General features: G+C 37.4%; 1 protein-coding gene across 1 annotated transcript in view; it reads left to right on the top strand.

Moving 5' to 3' along the window:
* The window catches only part of ARHGAP20 (Rho GTPase activating protein 20), a 95,170-nt gene that overhangs the window by 59,108 nt on the left and 21,616 nt on the right, over positions 1–14,446 (top strand). Inside the window, exons 5-9 of the mRNA XM_080640494.1 lie at positions 2,714–2,755; positions 3,649–3,733; positions 6,341–6,418; positions 8,999–9,065; positions 13,989–14,177. Of these exons, the coding sequence (XP_080496620.1) occupies positions 2,714–2,755; positions 3,649–3,733; positions 6,341–6,418; positions 8,999–9,065; positions 13,989–14,177 (461 nt within the window). The remainder of the gene's footprint in view (positions 1–2,713; positions 2,756–3,648; positions 3,734–6,340; positions 6,419–8,998; positions 9,066–13,988; positions 14,178–14,446) is intronic.

The following is a 14,446-nucleotide window of genomic DNA, read 5'->3' as shown; positions in this document are numbered from 1 at the left end:
GTTGCAGTCACAGGTGCTCCTAAAAAGAACATGTATATGTAGTATTTATTGGCCACATAGATGCTGGCAAGTCAACCATTAGAGGGCAGATAATGTATTTAACAGGAATGGTTGACAAAAGGACACTTGAGAACTATGAAAGAGAAACTAAATAAAAAAAAAAAAAACAGAGAAAGATGGTACTTGTCTTAGGCCTTAGACACAACTCAGGAGGAAGGAGACAAGGATAAAGCAATAGAAGTGGGTCATGCCTATTTTGAAACTGAAAAGAAGCATTTCACAATTCTAGATGCCCCTGGCCACAAGTGTTTTGTCCCAGATATGGGTTGTGGTGCTTCTCAAGCTGATTTGGTTGTATTGGTCATCTCTGCCAGGAAAGGAGAGTTTGAAACTGGATTTGAAAAAGGAGGACAGACAAGAGAACAAGCAATGTTGGCCAAAAAAAAAAAAAATACCCAGCAAGTATAAAACACTTAATTGTGCTTATTAATAAGATGGATGATCCAACAATGAATTGAAGCAATGAGAGATATGACACCATAAAAAAGAATCAGTCAGAAATGAAGGATACACTATGAAATGAAGAATAAGTTACAGGGAATCACCAGTAGAGTAGATGAAGGAGAGGACCAAATCAGCGATTTGGAAGATGGAAGAAGAAAACACCTAATCAGAACAACACAAAAAAGAATACATAAAAATGAGGGTAGTTTCAGAAGCATCTGAGTTAACTTCAAGCGTACCAAGCTTCACATCATGGGGCTGCCAGAAGAGAGAGAACAAGGAATTTATAACCTATTTGGAAAAATAATGATGGGAAGTTTCCTTAACCTGGTGAAGAAAATAATCATACAAGTCCAGGAAGCACAGAGACTCCGAAAGAAGATGAACCCAAAGAGGCCCACACTAAGACACATCATAATTAAAATGCAAAGATTAAAGACAAAGAAAATCTTAAAAGCGGCAAGAGAAAAGCAATTAGTTACCTACAAGGGAGCAGCTATAAGACTGTCAGCTGATTTCTCAACAGAAACTTTACAGGCCAGAGGGAGTGGCATGAAATATTCAAAGGGATGAAAAGCAAAGACCTACAAGCAAGATTATTCTACCCAGAAAAGCTATCATTTAGAATCTAAAGACAGATAAAGAGTTTCCCAAACAAGAAAAAGCTAAAGGAGTTCATCACCCCCAAACCAGTATTACAAGAAATGTTCAAGGATCAAGAAGAAGAGAAGGAGGAGCTCAAAAATATGAATAATAAAATGGCAATAAATATATATCTATCAACAATTATTTTAAATGCAAATGGATCGAATGTTCCAATCAAAATACATACGGTGGCTGAATAGATAGCAAAACAAGACCTTTATTACATATGCTGTCACTTCTGATTAAAAGACACACAAACTAAAAAGAATAGAGAAAGATATTTCATGGGATGAAAATGAAAAAAAAAAAAGCCAGGATAGCAATACACCAGACAATATATCTACCAAAATAAAGGCTATTGCAAGAGACAAAGAAAGACCAGCAATTTCACAAAACGTGAATTAAAAAGACATATACATACATTTATATGTTCATTGTAGCATTATTTATAATAGCCACAATATGGAAGCAACCTAAGTATTTATTAATAGATAAATGTATAAAAAATAAGTAATGCATATATGATACATTGGAATATGACTCAGCCATTTAAAAAAAAAATGAAATCTGCAGCAACATGGATAGAACTAGGGGTATTGTCTGAGTGAAATAAGTCAGAGAAAGAAAAATGCCATATGATTTCACTTACATGTGAATCTATAAAACAAAATAAATGAACAAGCAGAACAGCAGACTCACTGATACAGAGAATATTTTAACAGTTGCCAGACAGGAGGGGAATTGGGGGTTGATTGAAAAAAGTGAAGGGATTAAGAAGTACAAATTGGTAGTTACAGAATAATCATGTAAGTATATCATAGGAAATATATTCAAAATATTGTAATAACTATGTATGGTGTCAGATGGGTACTAGATTTACATAGGTGATCATAAGTTATATAAATGTCTAATCACTGGGATGTACACCTGAAACTAATATAATATTGTACATCAACTGTAATTGAAAAACAAAAAATTATTTAAAGAAAAATAAATAGAAGAAAAGTTTTAGATGTATTTATTTACTAAATTACAATTCTACTATATGTATGAAGAAATAAATGCTGCTTTTCCTGGCAACAAACTGGTTTCTTGGCTATTGGTATGCCAAATTTCTGTTTAATCTCTTTAATCTCAAGTTAAGCATACATTCTGTTTGTATGGCACTTATCGCTACCAGACACTCTGAGATAATTAGCCCTGTTTCACAGATGTAGAAACTGAAGCTTAGAGATGTTATGTGATTTGCCCATGATCATATAGTTTACGTATATCCTTGAAATCAGATGCTTGGATTTTAAATCAAGTGCTCTTTCCACTATAAGAGTACCACTTGTAGAATAGTCATAAAGTAAGAAAATTGGTCTCTCTTGGGTCCAGGAGGTTTTAATAAAACTGTACTTGATTGTACAGTTTTTCCTAACAGCGAGTTTCACTTCAGAGGCAAGGTTGCAGTAGTTTGCAGCTACGTCAGTAACAGCAGGCTGTGGATAGTTCAATGACTTAAATATGTTAGCATAAGTATTTTATGAGGTTTAATTTTTCTCTCCCATTTTATTTGCAGTTCCCCAGAACTGAAGGACAAATGGCTCTCTCTCCTTCAGAGGTATTTTTTCAGTATACATATTTTTAATCTTTAACATAGTTAAATGAATTAAATTCATTTCTGCAAGGACCCCAAACTCTTCCCCTTTTTCTTAGTAAAAATTGTTCATTTGTCCTCAAAATAAGTTGTTATTTAGACTGTGCACTAGCTACTACATACTATAAATAATGTTTTCTCATGACATGTATTTCTTTCTAGGAAGAACATTGAGTCTGGTTACTTATTTTAGACAAAAATTAGTAATGTTTTCCATCTCTTTTCCTGTCCCCAGCCTACCATTTGGAGCTAACAGTTCCCTCAGAGCATGCATTAACTTTTCATATATGGAGGGTTTTCTGCTGAGCACCTTAAAACCAATCATTATTCCTACCTTTGAGCGTACAGACTAAAATGATCAATTTAGGTTCATCTCATATTCCTATAGTTCTTCCCTCCATTCTTTCCTCTTTCCCTTCCCAAGCAATGGGATAGCCAAGATTTACCCTCTCCTGGAGAGCTAAATGAGAAGTGAAAGACCATTGCTTTGCTTTGGTCTAGTAAACTATTATGTGTTTTTCTATACATAAGTAAGGTACTGGGCCTGTCCAGAGAAGGTAGGGAAGCTTTGAGGATAAAACATCACCCAGAGACGCCTAAACCTGACTGTGCTTCTCAAACCTCACACTGGAAATGGATCTCCTGTTCTTTTTTGTGCCCATGCCTAATGTCCTGAGAATTTTTTCTCTTCCAACCCATAATGTAATCTGAGTTTGCTGAGTCTTTCCATCTGTCTTTTTAAAAGTACCATATAAGTATATTGAAAATATTAGCAAAATAGATTGATTTTAAAATAAGCTATTTAGCAAAATCCATCTGACTCAGTGTTGTTTTGGGTTGTTGTTGCATTTGATTAGATACATCACTCTAGAGAAAGAGAAGGACTATCCGAAGAGCATTCCCCTCAAAATCTTCGCCAAGGACATTGGGAATTGTGCCTATGTAAGTGTTTCTAAGCCAGAAATTAAATTCCAAGTCCCTGCATAAGGCAGAACACCATGCACAAAAAAAGAGACAGGCAGGCAGACAGATTGTGTATGCGCTAAGCAAGGTAGGCATTTAGAAATACCACTGTGGCAAAACACATTTTCCTGGGTATGTATGTGCCTTTATATATATGAAAAGTAAACCTTAGAGAAAATGAAGCAAGAGAAATTCATGGTAACTTTGGTATTTAACACTTACACTTAGAAGGAATATTGCTTGTCAGATGTCTGTCTTCCCTCTGCATTCATGTTTCTCTGGATCCTTTCAATGGCATCTGCAGAGGCTTGTACTAAAGCCATTTCCACAAGGAGCCATTTCCTATTAGTATTAAGGAATTTTTTGCAGCTTATCATTTCTTAAGTAGAGAGTGGTTTTGAAAAGTTCTTCATTCTTTAGGTTTTTAGGAAGATTGACTACCTCAGGTCAATAAGTGGGTGAGCTAGGAAAGGTGACATTTTTTAGGGATCAGCACATTTCTATCACACAGTTTTTATCATATTGGTCAAATAAAAATTAAGTCTAGTTAATTCTAGTTATTATGTGAAATTTGAAGACTGCAGCATAGTACACGTAAGACGTTACCAATGATGAACAAAATGGAAACTTGTCATACTTCACAGCAGCTCTAGATCACACAGAATCATTTTGTGTGTGGAAAAATATGTAATACAAACAGTTGTGTTTGGGCCAAAAGCAAAAGTTATGCAAATGTTCTGACCTGAGTGCCGGATGTTACTGCTTGAGGGAAATACTCAGATTTTTATGTATAAAGACTACAGAGATCTATAGCAAAATAGCAAAAAATAAATAAATATAATAAAACCATCACTCTTCTTTTTCTGGTTTGATTCAGTTGTGGCAATTGGTTACATTCAGGATTTTCATGGAAAATCCCTTGAGCTTTTTTTTAACCCTTTCAGTGTATGGAAAAGTGTGCTTGAGAAAGGACTGGTGGTCACTGTCATTTGGAAGAGAAGACACGCAAGGTGTCTGGGTGCTGAGTCTTCATCACTAATGCCCCGGTTAAATCAAGGATGTGACACACACTCCTTTGCTGTCTGAGGTTGCTTCCTGGCAGGGGTCTCCTTTCAGGGAGTGTGTGTATGGGAAGCATTCTTTATCCTTCACCTTTAGTTATATAACATGTCAGTGAATTCTGCTGGTGTGGAAAAACATAGCCAGGTTTTCAGTTTTGTCTGTTGTTTTTGTTTACTAGCCAGAGAGCACTATCTGATGAGATTCATTTGTTTTGTCTACCAGAAAAGCATGCACAGAAAAATACGCATCCTGTAATTACTGTCTTGAACATATGCCTAATATTAAGAAAAATTCTCTTAGAAACCAGCCCCCTTGGGAGTAATTATTAGTATTTCAGGATAGATTCCTCACCTCATAAGAGAGTTTCTTTAAATTAAATGGAGGGATTTACAAACTTTTTTTAAAAAAAGAAGCCTTTCACGAAATTATATCTCAAGTTCAAGTCCAATATATAAAACATTTTTGCCACCCTGGTCAAAGACAAACACTGGGTTGGGTGCTCTGAGCCCTCCCTGTTAGATTCTGAAGCACATTTGCATAATCCTTGGACCTACATGGAGCACAATTTGAAATCAATAAAAAAAAAAAACTTAAGAGGCAATTTGTCATGTCAAGTGGTTCATAGAGGAACACTGCCTTAATTCCTGATTTATCTGACCACTAAAATAGTAAATATTTCTTTTTTGATAGTATTGCATTGTCTTAAACAATGTAATGGAATTCAGTTAACACCATAGCTATCTCAGAATCTTGTTACTCTTCTTGTTTGTTGCAAACTGTCTTTCTGTTTTTAAGCAGTAGTTTCTCAATTAGTTTATCACAGAGCTATTATAGATAAACCTATTCAAAGGCAGAGTTGGTAACAGAATTAAGCTTTCTAAAATTTCAGTCCTCTCTGCTAGTCTCATTGGTTTTAAGGCCTCTACAGATTGCAACAATGAAAATCTCAATAGCCACAATGCCTGACATATAGCAAGTGCTCAATAAATAATGGTTTTTAAAAATTCTAAACTGTAAATGTCTTTAATAAACAGTTATTTTTCTGATTTTATCTAAACTGACTATTTACCATGCAAATAAATAAAATCCACACTGTAAAAACAGTACTCGGGAAGAAATAGAAAGTGATCCAGCTCTCTCCCTCCTTTATCACATGTTGCATTATGGAAATACAATTCTGGAAATGACACCGGGGCCCAACCTCACTGATTTTTTTTTAGTTGGGAGGATGATCCATATACTTTCTCTGAAATACATTTACTCTGTTTCTTTCTTGCTTACGCTCTTAGATTTGTGAGCCACATATTCTTTATCTTAAGATAAATAGATGTTTTATTAAAGGCATAATGTATAATGGAATGCAAGTAAATTATAAGCAAGAGTTGTTTTCTGATTGTCATGTGCTTTACTCTGTCAACGCTGGAAATCAAGATTTGCCTTGAAATAATCATTTGACAATAATTATTTGTTCTCCTGTTTTTAAGTCCTTTATTTATAGCTGTATTTCTTATTTTTTTTCTACAGTCTAAAACTATAACAATAACGAATTCAGACACAGCGAATGAAGTTATCAACATGTCTCTCCCAATGCTAGGGATAACTGTAAGTCACTCTGCTGGATAGCCTAATTAACCAACTTTGAAACCTTAAGTTCATGTAGATATCATCTCTCTCATCATAAGACAGCTGATTGCTAGAGATACAAAAGTCATACTTTGTCCCCAAAAATGTAGAAAATAAGGACAGTAAAACTTTAATATTGGCTTAATATTGGGTGCTATTCTTCTACTCCCATTTTGAAACCTGTGCAAACTGAAAAGCATAAGAATTTACACTAATTTTAGAGTGCTAATAAAATAATATGTATTATATTGCATATGCTATATACCTATACAGTTGGAGAGTTTTGGGGTGTAAGATTCTTAATAAGAAAATTTCAACCTCTTTCTCCTTTCCCACTTGTCACTATCTGACTATTCTTTCCCCATATCTTCTCCTGGTTCTCTTCCCTTACCTAATAGTCTTATTATCCCAAGAATCAGTAAGTCTTAGGGTGAAGAATTCTGAAGGATTTGCTATGTAGTAGAATTTTTACATAAAGAACACATAGCTAGAAACCTGCAGGTCCAAAGGATGAGATGGCTGGTACCGCTAATGAATTGGTAAATTTAAAAACAAGCTTTGAATTAGATCATGAGTTTAAAGAGCTTTAGTCTGCATGCCACATTTCCCCCTATTTTGCTTTTAGCTTCTTTCTGATTTATTGGGCAAAGACACGTTTTGAAATTTTATTAATGGTACAGATTGGAATATTTGAGGATGAGGTAGGGGGGAAAGAACTGGAAAATTCTCTTCATCTCCTCCCTACCAGTATATAAACACAATTCAGTAGATACTTTTATTAAAGGGAGTGACTTTCAGAAGAACAGAAACTAAAGGATGTGCTTGACCAACACCATTTCTTGAGTGAGGTCCTCTATGAAAACACAGTGTTACTATGAGGTGACATATGTCATATGGTCACTGTGTGCTATAGTCTTATTAATTATATTATAGATTTGCTTTTACATAATGCCATAGTAAGCCTTTAAAACCTCAGGACTACCAAAACTTAGGATAAGAAATCTGATTTATTTTAATTAACGTAATAATATATGGTAAATCTAATTACATTTTTTTCATTTGTACACTATATCTTGTGTTCATCACCCCAAGTCAAGTCTCTGCCCATCACCATTTATCCTCCCTATTCCCTCCTCCATATCCCCTCACCCCATTAAGTTTATATGCATTGAGTAAAGAATGCACCTCTGCATTGACTTCTAAGCTTATGGAATTATGTCTTGGAAGAGAATGAATTTAAGGGGAAGGAAAGGATTAATTAAGACATGACTCATTTTCTTATTTATGCTTTTCCTTTGGATAAAGTGATCCATCTCCTCAGACCAAAAGTGTTTCTATTTGGTATAATTATTTTTTTACACTTCTAAAAGATTACAGTGTTTCCAGACATTACCCAAAGAAGAAAGGATTTTTATTAAATTGCTCTTTCTATTCACAATAAAATTTCTTGAGGAGGGAGTGAGGAAGAAAATGACTAATAGACTGGGGGAGGGGAAAGGATGTATATTATCCGTAGCCACTACCCTTCATTATAAGGTCAGGGTCATAATTTTTTTTCTCACCAGAGGACATGGTTTTTATTAATTTTAGAGAGAGAGAAACATCAGTTGGACCCACAACCTAAGTATGTGCCCTGACCAAGAGTCAAACCCGCAACCTTTTTTTTTTTAACCTGCAACCTTTTGATGTACAGGATGATGCTCCAACCAACTGAGCCATCAGGCCAGAGCAGGGCGATGATTTTTAGGCAGAAGATAAAGGCAGGAATATTAGTATTGCTAATCTTTTCTGGCTTCATTTTAAACATTTTTGCTTTTTTCTTCTTCTAAAGGATACAGCACAGTTTGTATCATTTAGTGTTATTCCTTTGAAGTTCGGTTATAATTCTGCTAGTGAACAATTTCATTGTTTCCCATCACTGGGTCCATTCTCTAGACAGAATTCTTGTCCTCTCTGTCCCTAGAACTGACCTTGCTTGCCCAAAACAAAGCCAATGTAGATTGTGCCAGCTACCTATCTCCTCAAAGCCTCTTGGTCAGTCTTCTGCTCAGAAGCACTGAGCTCATAGTCAGCCTTTGAGAATTTTAGTTTTTCATCATGACACAACAGTGTCTGTGGCTTCCTGGATGACAAGGTTGTCTTTTTAGGGGCATTTTGGAGATTAAATCAAATATTCTCTGAGACGTCATAGCTGAAGCCAGAACTCTAAAGAAGACCTTAGTCTTTTAGAAAACCTGGAAGTTTCTCTTCCTTTGTGACTGCACATTCTGTAGGCTGTCCATAAGAGTGAGGTTCTGATTCCGTTACAGCTCTTGGATTCCGATCCATTGCTGGGAAAAGAGGGCAGGATTCCTGAGTACTTTATTGGGGATTGGAGAGAGGGGAGAAGGGTTGTAGGAATTAGCACTGTCTTCTTCAAAAACTATAATCACTCCCATGAATCTGAAGGTATTTATATCGTTTCCATTTTTTTGTTGCAAAACATAAAAATGCCAAAATATGTGTTTTCATTCAATCACCAGACTTAAAAGAAGAATTGTTAATTCTTTTATTTCTAAGGGCTCTGACAGAGATTACCAGTTATGGGTCAATTCTGGCAAAGAAGAGGCACCATATCCACTTATTGGTAAGTTCCTGTGAAGATCTAAGATAGGATAGATAGAATTGATTATGTTTTAATTATAATCCTAAATGTCTCAAGGATCTGGTCATATGATCTAAAATTTGAATACTATTAAATATCATATAAAATTCATTTATTCTTTTACTAAATATCTATCCAGCATTTTCTATGTGCTAGACCAGTGGTCGGCAAACTCATTAGTCAACAGAGCCAAATATCAACAGTACAACGATTGAAATTTCTTTTGAGAACCAAAAACCGACTTCTGCACATGGTCCACGAAGTTTCAATCGCACTGTATGTGCGCAACTGCACGTGGTATTTTGTGGAAGAGCCACACTCAAGGGGCCAAAGAGCTGCATGTGGCTCGCGAGCCGCAGTTTGCCGACCACTGTGCTAGACAAATAATATCTCTTCACTTAAGCAGCTAATAGTATAGTAAGGAAGAGAAGTGTAAATTTTCCTCTATTCTTTTACTTGACAGCGCTATCTTGCCAAAACTTTTTAAATTATTTTCTACAAGAAAGCAGTATGTATTGGTATTACTTTTCTCCTATATTTTTGTTTTTACATTTGATTCTTAAATTTCTACTCACTTTCTACCTATTAAGTTGCCTCTGTAGAAGACCATCCAGAATCCAATCATGCCTCTTAATCTCACAGAACTTGACTAGATGTCATAAAGAAAATGAGATTAACCTATTTAGATTCCAAAGAATCTTCACTGGCTTACCAGCTACCTAATACTTACAGTTGCTATTTCTCTAACTAAATTTCTGTGTTTGTTTTGAGGAATTATTGGTAAATAGTTCACCTCACCTTATTTAAATCATTTAACTAAAAAAAATTTTTATCAGTTAAGTTCATTCAATGTGGTTAACAAATTGAGCAATTAAAATAAGAGACAGTATATGTAACAGATCTTGAGATTATTACAGTGATGATGATGATGATGATGATGATAATGAGTTCTTTTAATTTTTAAATGCTTACTTTCTGCCAGACATTTTTCAAAACATCATTTGCATTATCTCATATAATCCTTTCATTTACCTGTGAGGTAACTATTGTGTAATTCAAATGTTTCAAGTGACCTGAATAATCTAAAATCCAACTTTTCTACTAAATCAAACACTTCTACAAATGTTTTAGATTATTTTCAGACTGAAAATAAAGTAATCATTTCCTGATTCTTTTTTAATGTTATCATTTTTTAAGTCATTGAGTAACAATTACAAAGTTGTGCTTAAAAATCAAATAAATACTTAAAATTAGTTTTAATGAAATTAATATATTTTATTAAATACCATGTAAATTGTAACTTTCAGGCTTAAAACAGCTTCAAGCTTTATCCCTAACTCTTGCTAAAAAACCATGGAACTTAGGATGTGATTGTTATTTAACAGCAGTTCTTCATGTATTTTAATGTGCCTTGCAAACCCCTATTGTAGATTCAGCTAATCTGAGTTAGTTTTAATCCCTGGAGCCCATGATATTAATGGAATATTGACATTGTATGCCTATGCCAGATAAAAAGGGAAAGGAAGTGTTCACTGAGTCACATTCAGTGATAAATCAGGAATAGAAGAGAACTTACTCTCTGTACTTCAAAGAGACTGAATCTACAGCACAGTGGTACTTGAGGATTAAGTTAAGAAAATGCAATTACTGAGAGTACTAAAGAGCAAAAACTCATATTTCAGCCAGATGTCCAGGGTTTAGTTTTTCTAGTTTACAGGTTCTTTTTTGCATCTTATTTCTGTTTCTAATGCCCTGCAGTCTCCCTTCTGATTGTTGCCTATGAACACCAAGCCCACACAGCAGCAGTGGGAGGGAAGCGTAAACCAAACAAACCTGTGCTGATGCTCTTGAGTAACTGATTGTATAACTAATAAAAAGTAATGAAATGTCTTTTCAGACAGACATCTCGTGTTGAATAATAGTAATGAGTGATGCTTGAAACACATAGTATTTTTTCCTTTATTATTTATGTTATATTAACCACTGAAGTTTACTTATTTGATCCTTATCATACTATGTGTGGATAAGACAAGTATATTAAGTTATGGATTTGAGGGTGAGAGAGATCAAGGATTTGCTGAAGAGAGAAACCAAGATGGCGGCATAGGTAAGCACCTAAACTGCTGCCTCGCACAACAATTTCAAAACTACAACTAAAAGACAGAACGGACACCATCCAGAACCACAGGAAAGCTGGCTGAGTGAAAATTCTACAACTAGAAGGAGAGAGAAAAGCTCACAGAGAATTGGAGGTATGGCAAAGGGTCTTTGTGAGCGCAGAGAGGAAGGGTGGTTGAGAGCCTGGCTGACTTTCTCTGGCGGAAGGGGGAAGGAAACCCCCGACCGCACTGAACCCCAGTTTTGACTGCATTGAACCCCAGTCCCGGGTGAAACCCCATGGACCCAGGCTCATACAGGGGGAGTCTGGACTGTCAGGTAGAGAGAAAGGCACCTGGAGACTCGGAGCCCCTGGGGAGAGCTGGGGGAGCCCCGGCAGGCAGGGGTCTGGAGGCGCGCGCGCCATGTGCACAAAGGCTGCGGAGGTTGCCACAGGCTTTCACTAGCAGAAGGGAGTCCAAAGCTCCTAACTGCACTGAACCCCAATTCTGACTGCACTGAACCCCAGTTCCAGGCGAGCCCCTGGGGACCCGCGCTCTTACGGGGGAGAATCTGGACTCTCAGGCAGAGACTTGGGAGCCGGGGCAGGCAGGGTTCTGGAGGTACGCACATGCCAGTGCGCACAAAGGCTGTGGAGGTTGCCACAGGCTTTCCCTAGTGGAAGGGAGTCAGAAGCTCCTGACTGAACTGAGCCCCAGTTCTGACTGCACTGAACCCCAGTTCCAGGTGAGCCCCTGGGGACCCACGCTCTTACAGGGGGGAATCTGGACTCTTGGGCGGAGACTCGGGAGCCAGGGAAGGCAGAGGTCTGGAGGCGCGCACGCGCGCAAGGGCAAGGCTGACTGGAAGCCAAGACTGTCTGCTCCGCCCTGAGACTCCACCCCATCTAAGCTGAGCACAGAGGCTATTGCAATTTGGCAAGTCTAATCCAATAAGGCTGTCTCCAGCACCGAACTTCTCCCAGCATAGACACAGCTGATCCTTACAGCCAACTGGCCTGGAGGTCAATTCCTCCCAGTGATACCAAAAACAATCAAGACTTAACTACAACAAGGCTGTACACACAGTCCACAAAGGGGTGCACCAAGAGTGTCCACCTCAGGTTAACTGGGGAGGCCGACCCACTGGGCCATATAGGAAACCCAGCACACAAATCTACCCTACCAACTCAGGGAAGCAGTGAAAATGCGGCATCAAAGAAACAGATCACAAACAAAAGAAATGGAGGAGAACAAACAACTGGATATAGAATTCAAAACCACGGTTATAAGGCTTTTCAAGAATATCCTAGAAAAGGCCAATAAATATAATGAGACCCTCAAAGATATGAAAAAGGACCAACTAGAAATTAAACATACACTGACTGAAATAAAAAATATTATACAGAAACCCAACAACAGACTAGAGGAACACAAGAATCAAGTCAAAGAATTGAAATACAAAGAAGCAAAAAACACTCAACCGAAAAAGCAAAAAGAAAAAAAAATCCAAAAAGTTGAAGATAGTGTAAGAAGACTCTGGGACAACTTCAAACGTACCATCATCAGAATTATGGGGGTGCCAGAAGAAGAGAGAGAGCAAGATACTGAAAACCTATTTGAAGAAATAATGACCGAAAACTTCTCCCACCTGGTGAAAGAAATAGACTTACAAGTCCAGAAAGCGCACAGAACCCCAAACAAAAGGAATCCAAAGAGGACCACACCAAGACACATCATAATTAAAATACCAAGAGCAAAAGACAAAGAGAGAATATTAAAAGCAGCAAGAGAAAAACAGTTAGTTACCTACAAGGGAGCACCCATACGATTGTCAGCTGATTTCTCAACAGAAACTATGCAGGCCAGACGGGAGTGGCAAGAAATATTCAAAGTGATGAATAGCAAGAACCTACAACCAAGATTACTCTACCCAGCAAAGCTATCATTCAGAATTGAAGGGCAGATAAAGAGCTTCACAGATAAGAAAAAGCTAAAGGATTTCATCACCACCAAACCAGTAGTATATGAAATGCTGAAAGGTATTCTTAAAGAAGAAGAAGAATAAAAAAGTAAAGATAAAAATTATGAACAAATACATATCTATGAACAAGTGAACCTAAAAATCAAGTGAATTAAAAACCTGAGGAACAGAATAATCTGGTGAATATAATAGAATCAGGGGCATAGAAAGGGAGTGGACTGATAATTCTCAGGGGGAAAGGGGTATGGGGGGGTTCAGGAAGAAGAGACTGGACAAAAATCATACACCCATGGATGAGGACAGTGAGGGGGAGGTAAGGGCAGAAGGTGGGGTGGGAACCGGGTGGAGGGGAGCTATGGGGGGAAAAAGGAGAAACAATTGTAATATTGTAAAAATCTGAATAAAGATTTATTTTAAAAAATAAAATTAAAAATAAAAAAAATTTAAAAAAGATTTGCTGAAGATTTGCAGATATAGTTAGCATCAACGCAAAACTGGAATACTTTTAAATATTCTTAGATGGAAACATAGGAAGCATCAACATTGTGCAACTCACACACCAATCTGTGCATTCCAAGTAAAATACTCTTTAAAGATTAGCTTTTTCCCCCCTCTCCCCCATCCCCTTAACACTACTTTGGTAGGGCCACCTGCATTATACAGTGGTCTCCAGCTGTAAGAGTGTGCATGGTGATCATTCAGTCAACAAAAGGACTCTTTATACCAGAAGTCCCAGGGGCAAAGTGCAGTCCATTCCAGTATGTAGCACACGTGCTCAGAGTACCAGTCAGCATAAGGTCCACATTTAGATCTTTCTTTGTGCAGGGCATGAGTATCCCTACGGAATCAAAATGAGCCATCTTCGAGACACTGCCCTCCTGACACAGGAGGCAAAGGACTCCACCAGCCCTTCCAGCCTCCAGGAGCCCTTCCTCATGGAGCAGCTGCCCCGGGAGATGCAGTGCCAGTTCACCCTGAAGCCCAGCCGCCTGGCTGCGGCCCAGCAGCTGAGCGGTGAGTCGCTGCTCTTCCTTCATTGAGCCTTTTATCAGCAAAAGTTTTTACTCCTAAAAACAAAGTTTGTACAAAGACAAAGACCCAGACTTCAGCCAGATGAGGTATTTTTTCATTTGAATTTGCTAAGTGTTTTGAAGGGAATGTTTTGAAGATATTTTAAAAATCAGCAGTAGGTGTGACTAACTTAGAATCAGTAGTTCCTTCTGTCGTCACTATTCTTTCCCCTTTAACCTCATGCCCACTATAGAGCCAGAGGCAGGAGGCAG

This window comes from Plecotus auritus (genome assembly GCF_963455305.1).
Source record: "Plecotus auritus genome assembly, chromosome: 9".
In the NCBI taxonomy this organism is placed as follows: domain Eukaryota; kingdom Metazoa; phylum Chordata; class Mammalia; order Chiroptera; family Vespertilionidae; genus Plecotus; species Plecotus auritus.
Note: the sequence above shows the minus strand (reverse complement) of the source record. Positions and strands in the feature narration are given on the sequence as shown.